Source organism: Pygoscelis adeliae, unplaced genomic scaffold, assembly GCF_000699105.1.
Source record: "Pygoscelis adeliae isolate BGI_AS28 unplaced genomic scaffold, ASM69910v1 Scaffold514, whole genome shotgun sequence".
Lineage (NCBI taxonomy): Eukaryota > Metazoa > Chordata > Aves > Sphenisciformes > Spheniscidae > Pygoscelis > Pygoscelis adeliae.
In genome coordinates this window covers 534,469-543,029 of record NW_008824594.1, presented here as the reverse complement: position 1 = coordinate 543,029, position 8,561 = coordinate 534,469, and the positions used below count along the sequence as shown (strand labels likewise).

The following is an 8,561-nucleotide window of genomic DNA, read 5'->3' as shown; positions in this document are numbered from 1 at the left end:
AATGCACAAAAGGGTTAATTCACAATGACTTCTATTGATCAGACGTGTCTTCCTCTGACTGGGGGTTTCCTGGTGCAGACCATGATCTCAGACTCTTTCCTAGCCCTCTTCTGACCCTGACACATTTAGGCTCTGATTCCAGCCAAATATAATTAAAGATTCTTCAAAAGAAGTCTAAACAGTACTTGCATTGATCAGTTTGGATTAAGTTCCGACCAACACATCTCTTTAGAGAAGTCACAGCTTTCCACTTAATTCCTATTTAATAAAGCTCCAACAAGTGAACACATCTGCACTGCTCATGTTGCTTACTTCTAGTGGTCAATGTGAGTTCCAAGGAGAGAGGCATGGTGGGTTTGTTCTCTCAGCTCTAAAAGATTTGAGATTTTGCTGAACTCTGTTATTGGGAACAATATGATACACAACCTGACAACTACTCCCCATCAGCTTTGTCAGCCAAGATTTGATATTTACCCCCATTAGCCACTCTATCTAGTATGCTAAGGTCTTTTGTAGGGGGTGAATCATAAGGACAAGAGTGCTTCACATTTCACAAATCTGCTTAAGATACCACTCAGATGCACTTCCTTTCAAAAATACAGACAGGAAGGCATGCAACGTCACTGGCTTCACATGGCCAATATTTCTACATGAAGTGCAAGAATGCAATTCTACATTTTTGCAAGCTTTGGTAATTTTTTGAGCAAAGAATCCAAAATTCCAATTTGAAATTCGCTGTTTCAAGTTATAAAACTGTTTTACTGTTTTAGCTTACCCTTCTTGTCTCTGTGTTCAATATTGGCACCGCGTGCTATCAGTACAGACACAAGTTCTTCATGACCTCCCGCACACGCAAGGGTCAGAGCAGTGTCATGATTACTTTCAGTCTTCACGGTTGGGAAGAGAAAGAAGCAGATATTCAGAAATTAAAAACACTTTAAGAGAACTTCAACATTTTTAAGACAGCACTAGATTAATTTTTTTCCTTTCAGAACTTGTCAGAAAGCAAATCCACTCAAAACCAACTGCAATTACTCACGTGTGCATCGATGTCAACTGAAGGATACATAGGGAGCACTGACTGCGAGGGCACATTGCTCGATGCCTGTGAACAAGGCTCAGGCGTAGGGGATTCCGTAGTGTGCGAGGAGCTGGTGGGGCCACTGGGCACTCTGCTATTCACAGCTGAAAAGTAACACCGTGTTATTAATCCACTCTTAGGAATGCCACATTTTATATGAAAAATATTTAGTCTCGTAAAACTGCAACGGTCTAACATCAAAACAGTAATGGGGGGAAACAAATTAAGTGTTCCTAAAAGCAAACGAGTTGGCATCTTGAGCAAAGAAGCTTTCCAGCAGTTAAACAGTGTAAGTATCATCCCCAAACTGTGTTAAGTTAGAAAATAATTTCATTAATTAGTCTGTATACATTACGAGTATGAATTATGAAGATTATTAGTTATCCTTTTCAAATTGTAACCTTCACTGTTAGAGTTCAATCATGTGCTCAGTCTAAGCAGGCAAATGATTTATCACTAAAACACAAACCTCATGTTCAGAAATACAGTCTCATTCTGGAATTCAAAAGTTTTTCATGTAAAGGTTAGTGCACACCTAGTCTCCAGAGAAGGTTTTCAAAGCAAGATGACTGACAGCAACTTACACCATTAATAGTGTCCCAGTTAAAACAACCCAGGAAGGGTGGAAGAGAAGCAGACAGGAGGGGGCAGTCAACAAAAATAAGAAAGCTGAACACTGTCTGTGCTCCTTAAAATTTATGCTGATTGATACACAGCCTGTAAAATATTTAATCCTGAAGATCTAGCACAGCTCAGGGACACAAGTAATACAACTTTATCTTCTTTTTTAAAAAAAATAACGATTTTTAAAAAGTGATAATTGAGAATCAGATTTTATTCATATAGTTTTAAATGAAGCTTTACCAGAACAAGCAGAGAAATATCCCTGCGCATATATATCGCGGGGCCAAGACCTCTGCCTGCCTTTGTAACCAAATGAGAGTCCAAGGGGAGCCCAAACAAATCTAAGGCTCAGCTGGGATTACTTGGCAGGAAGGTCTAACAAACCTCTGCACTAGCTACGAGTGCACTTTAACTGTAGTAAGCCACGCTAACATATAGCAGCTGGATTTGACAAGTATTGTCACTGCTGGATTGCCAAATTTCTATACTGTGCAGCCTTATTAGATGGAATACCGGGTTAGCTTTATTTATTTTCCAAACACACAGCACTTTGTAGTATTCCTGAAACAAGCAACTGACAGAAAACACTAACAACTGCAGGTAAGAAATACACAGCAGCATTTTGCTTTTCTCCAAGTGTTTCACTCAATAAGGGAAGATGAAGGATGAACCCAAACCTGTGTACGACTTAAAAGAGAAATTTTTGCAAACCCTTCCCAGCTCAACCTTCCCGATTCCATTGACAAATTACGCACCAGCTATTACTCACAGGAAAACGGTGCAGACTGAAAAGTCTTGGAAAAATCCTCAACATGCCCACTAACACCACTAATTCAGCCTATAGGACTGCATATGCGCAACAAAGGAAACAGGCTGGAACAAGTTTAGATGGGTCACTTCAGTTGGGTTCTAGAAACATCGGGGGGGTTGTCACTGAAATTTTGGGAGGTGACAGTTTTCAATTGTGTTTTTTAAGTAAAGCATTCTCCTTGGTGGTAGCATTAACGTTTGGTTACCACACTTAAGCAACAGAGTATTGCATCTGAATTCAGAGTTGACTTTTGCTTCACGTTACAACCTTCAACAAGCAAACCAGGTTTGTATTAAACGTTTCAAATATAAAAGCTCCTGCACCTCATCTGCTTACTATGGATTACCACTTATAGCAGCAGATGAGCATTAATTAATGCAATACAATTGTTTTCTTGCTCAATGCACTGAAGTGCAAGATACTAATTGGATTTCTAAAGATTATTCCTTCCAGAATACTAGACACCAAATCACCTTTTAAGGATTTATATTAAGTCAAACTGGTCCTTCCTCATGAAAGACACTGGCTCAATGCTTTCAGATCTTGCAGCTATATATATATCTAAACACACGTGCATGTGCTGTGCGTACAAAGCAGGGGTGTGCAGAGGGACTCCACTTGAGCCAGTTTAAGGGTCCTTACTGTAATATATTCAGTGTTACTGTTACAGGTTCCACAAGTTCTTTACATCTCACAACCATGACTGAAAATGTCCAAGTATTTCTTGCATACTTTAGATTTTCATCATGTGCTTGAAACATATGAGTGTGCACTGAGCACTTCACGTGCACAGTAACAACGATGTCAAATATGAGAGAGAACACCAAAGGCAGTAGAAATGCAGATAAACCCTGTACTGATACCCCAAACTCGTTTAAAATAAAATCTAACAACAAACAGTCCTACAACACTCACTGATTAATCATCCCCTCTGTAACTACTGAGTTTACAAAACTGCAGGATTTTTTAAAGTGTAATTTTGTTTCCTTAGTGTGGCTGGCAAGCTGGCCCAATGGAGCATCAACGTAATTCGTGCTCTTGGAGCAAAACACGTCTGAGAACGTCTACCTCCAGTTTCATGGGGCCGATTTAGCTCAGCCTAAGTTACACAACAACATACAGATTTTTCAACTCAAAGATGACCTTGCAAGAATGGTTCCATCATCCCTTCACAAACATTTGTATGAAATTGGGGTTAACTCATATTTCCCCAAGTCCGTTTCTAGATTACCAGCCTCGATCACGGGAGGTGGGACAGCTACTGCTCCTGGGAACCCCATCCAGGGAGACGCAGTCATCCTACCGATGGGACACAATGGAGAGCCACCTCTCTGCTTCTGCCTCCCGTTACTAGGAGGAGCCTGGGGCCGTGCCCTCGGGGATGGCTTCATTGGTCTGACACTGGCCCCAGGGAAGTCGAGGACATCTTGCCGATCACTAGTGTTTAGCAGGTCATACTCACAGTGCCGGAAGCTAATGTGCAGTCCCCCCCCCCGAGGAGCCACACCACCATACCCACTCCAGACTTTCATCTCAATAATTGGCATTAACTCAGGAACGACTGCAGCACCGCAGCTCGGCAGTGGAGAGCAGCACTGGCACTGCCCATGACTCCAAGGGGAAAGGCTAGCTGGAGGACATAAAACCAACCATGGGGGGATGATCACCCTCAGCATCTCTACGGCGTGCCGCAGGATTTTAACAGACTAGAAAAATGTGCGGCTTTCACCCTCTGAGAAGACAAGGGAGAAACTTTCAAACATGCAGATTGCTTCCTACTGAACAGGCATTTTGTCTTTTCACCAGGAAGGGTACTGATAAACACACCGATAGCCAGGCATTGATTAAAACAAATAAAAATCAGTTTTCACAATGTGTACCTCAGATCTTTATAAAGATCTCCTATTTTGTGACATAGGTTTTGGATGTTTCCATAAACTTCAATACTCAAAAGACTTGTATTAAAAAAAAAAAAAATTCTACATATTTTAAGAAGGTCTTGCAACTTTCCAAAGGGACTTTCTTTGAATCAGTGTGAAGTTGAAGGCAGGTCTCCAAAGACATGGATGACTATTTTCCAAAGTTATGAAAAAATATCACAGGAAACACGAGTAAAACAAAAGGAAGCAAGAACTTGGTATTTTATCTAAGCATGACTCTGGAGGCATTGGCAGAACCTCGAGCAAGCAGCTCTGGATGAGATTGCAGCTGTAGTCTGAAACTGCATCTACCCAACTGTTGTCATGCCGTGAGCATGGACATTCATGAATACTGGACTTGGATTTCAGTTCCCCTTTCCTCAAAGGAACCGGGATTTTCAGGACAAAGAAAACAACACTTTTTCATGACTGAGCAGTCTTTCAGCCTGTCCACACAGCTGCTCAGTAACACGTTACTGCACAGAGGCTTTTGCACATTGGTAACTGCGTCTTGTTTTATGAGTCCCCATTTCTCACTCCAGATTGTCCTAGTAACCAAGTTTTACTCCAAACAGCAATCCTAAATACATAAACTTAGATGTCACTTTCCAAATCATTACCTTAAAATATCACAATTTGGTATAACTGACCACAACTAGAATTTCAGAACCAAGTAACAGTTAATAAAGTTTCTCAAAACACGCCTGGAATTTCAGTATACAAATGGGAGCTCGCAGGAGGAAAGTCAGACAGAAGCACACAGAGATGTCACCTCCTGACTAAAAATACCAGCTGAGTAGAACAAACAGGAGTAAAAATATTCCAACTAGAGACAAAACCTAGCAACAAAGAAAAGCAAGTTCCTCATCTTGAATACCCTAAAACAGCAAAAAAGCCTCAATTCAGATACTGCCAACCAAGAAATCTACTACGGTAAATGCATAATGTGAATGGAAGTGAAACTCCAACTATGCAAGACAACATGCTTCAAGAAACCAAATGTGTACTGAGTAATGAAAATTAGATCCAAAATGTCCTCTTCTATTGGAAGATGTGATCCAAAATGATTTGTTGCCTTCCCACTCTAAACTGCACAACATCTATATCTCTTTTGTAAATCCAATTAAAATTTTGACTGTAGTAAGTCACACCTTCAATGATAGGATTAGTTGCAAGATTTTTGCTTCAGCACATCTAAATAAAACTCCATTACAACCAAAATGTTCTGGAGTGGAGAGAGCTGCTTCATTTTTAGGTTTTACCTGACTTTCCAAAGGTTACTCGGTTACTTCTGCATAGCTTTATGAAAGAGGGGACTCAGGTACACGTCTACCAGTGGCTGACTGCCAGCAAGACTTCCAGAACTTTGCACCTTGACATCAACCATCTCAACACCTATCAGCTGACAAATTATGCCAGCAGACTGGCAAGATAAATACTCCATTTACGTATGTTGTCACAATCAAGTTAGTCAGCAAAATAGATTTGAGGCTTTGTAGAAATGCAAGTTCTCCCTCACAACTAGTCTCAACTGAGGCTTTGAAAAATTTGCCTCTTACATCACCACTGGTAAGAGCAACGGTAAAAGGTATTTCAGTGCAGAGGGCAAAAAGCCAATTTAACATTTCTGTTCTTCTCACATAGACCCAATACAAACTGGAATACTTCACAGGAATAAAAATGTTCATACCTCTTCTAAACCAAGAGTCACTCACCACCATTACTGCAGCTCCACTCGTGGCACCGTGATCAAGGCAGACGCTTCATCGGCACACCCAAGTGCAAGACACAACTTCTCTAAGAGACAGACTTCCCGCGCACCAGGCACAAGCCCCTTAACAATTTTATCTGGCATCTGTAGCACGCATGTAAAAATCAGTTTTCATAACAGTTTCTGTTGCTCAAAATTCTTTACAAAATTAAGGACTAATAGGCAAGTTTGTGGAAAAAGGTCAGGCGCGTTTTAAATATGGATCAAAGGGTTTGGAGTATGAGTAGGTAGATTTACAGTTTGTTTTTAAATGTACACAAATGTGAGATATAGTAAGAATATAATTTACACAGAGGTCACTCTTTTACACAGTCTGGATGTAAAAAGTGAGCAAAATATCTAATTCCCTTCCAAAAATTTTTTAGGGGGAGGGAAGTAAAACGGACTTATGAATTTCAGAAGAAAGTATATTTCAATAAAGCAACATCAGCGCATTTTTGCAGGAGCCTCTGGAATTGGACAGCTAAAGTTTCCTTGAGTTGCATTTCTGTAAATATAGTTTCCAATAGTTGTAGAAGAGTGTGCTATTTGTATTGGTTTTTGAAATGAGTAAATTTCATTTCTTAGCAAAAAATGTCTTTAATTACTCAGCAAAAACAGTAAACAGTTTCAGAAAAATCAACCAATGTCTAATCAAGGTTTTTTTAAGATAAAGTTTTTCTGGTTGTTTGCAATCTTTTTTCAAATGGCACAGTTCTCGCATTAGCTGACTGCAGCAGTTTTGCATTTTGGGTGCACTGAATACTTTGGATCTAATACGCAGCTGCTAACCATGAAAGGGTATATACTACATGGTTTTGTGCTAGATATGTTAAACTGTCAGCAACAGAAACTGCTCCAAAGATTAAGCCCTTGTTGATTATGTTTTGCATTAACCATTCAAATTTGCCTCCTCATACACTCCAGTACTAAATCTTGAGTAATAAAAATCAAGAATAATGCAATTGCATTTTTGTTTTAAGGTTGGCTGAATACTCTGAAGAGCATCGTAGAGTGGGGGAGGGAGGCACGCCATGCCAGAAAAGGGGGAACTAAGACCGATTCTCTGTAATACAAGAGGATTTCTTTGAATTACACCGTATAGCTGAAGGGAGCTGGTACAACACATCACACCATTCCACCAACTATGGTTTCCACGGGAGGTTGCAAAGTTGCAGGCAGTCTCGACTTGCATGAGCTTGATGCAATTACCATTCTAAAAGTTCACAGGAATGGCTGGCAAAAGGTCTTACTGCACATTTCTACAACCTTGAAATGAACTTAGACGGGGCAGTAACTACAAAGAGGGGGTGGGGGGGTGGGGGAGGGAAGACAAGAAAATAGGGGCTGAGGGACAGACACAGGGTGCAAAGAAACATTGAAAAACACCGAATTAAAAAAGACTACAGACTGAACAACACCGGCTATATCCTACATACCTCCAGCAGCAAACATCAATCCTAGTCAAATCCATGGAATGAAATCAACCAAAACAATACCTCTTTTTCCACAAGGGGCCTCACACAACCCAATGTGTGGGAACTTCCATTCCTCTTCACACCGTTATCAACAAATGGAAGGATGTTTGGATTTTTGCTTTTCATCCAGGTAACAGGACACATTTTTGCCATATGTTATATCTAACAAGCAGATATTTCTGTACAACAACCAGGGTTTAGAGGGTATTCTGAAAACACAAGCCGTTACAGAACTGAGCAGTTGTGCACGGATTCCAGGCTGTGTTTAAACCGTAGCAACACCTCGAGCAGCAAGGAGAGGGACACATTTGTCCATATAAGTGACAATAATTTGGCTGTTTCTAGAGATGGCTACACACTGAAGAAAGTCACTGAGGTATAAGCCTGTATAGAGGTTTCCTAATGTGCACTACTAATCACTCATGATAAGGCTTTTTAAAGAAGCACAGAAAAAGATGAGGCCAAAGGGGCTAAAACAGGTCTCCAGTACAGGAAGTTTTGCACTTTGGAAAAAAGGTATTTAAAAGTCTCATGTTAGAATTGGAAGTCACTGTTAGGATTAATAGCGCTAATCACGAACTTTATTCTTAAGCAAGTATTCCCAAACTGGAAAACCCCAAGATGTTTTTGGAGGGAAGGAGAGAGAGGGAAACTGAGCACACAAATTAATGCAAAAATAGGTATATTTCTTAACCCACCTGCTATTAGGTCATCAAGAGTGTCGGTAAGCGTCTGTGCTGGAGTGGCAACCATTAATCCGTCTGGTTCTTGAACTAAGAGCCCCTGCCCAGCAATTTGCTGCTGCTGTCCTACATTCTGCTGATTCCCTAATGCTTTCTGAAGTTCAAGAGACTCTGTCCCATTATAACCTAAATTACCAGAAAAATTACATTGTGGT

At 40.5% G+C, this 8,561-nt stretch overlaps 1 protein-coding gene across 1 annotated transcript in view; it reads right to left on the bottom strand.

Moving 5' to 3' along the window:
* Positions 1-8,561, bottom strand: part of ANKHD1 (ankyrin repeat and KH domain containing 1) — a 106,716-nt gene that overhangs the window by 31,035 nt on the left and 67,120 nt on the right. The window contains 3 exon segments of the mRNA XM_009322292.1: positions 776-887; positions 1,040-1,185; positions 8,362-8,556. Of these exon segments, the coding sequence (XP_009320567.1) occupies positions 776-887; positions 1,040-1,185; positions 8,362-8,556 (453 nt within the window).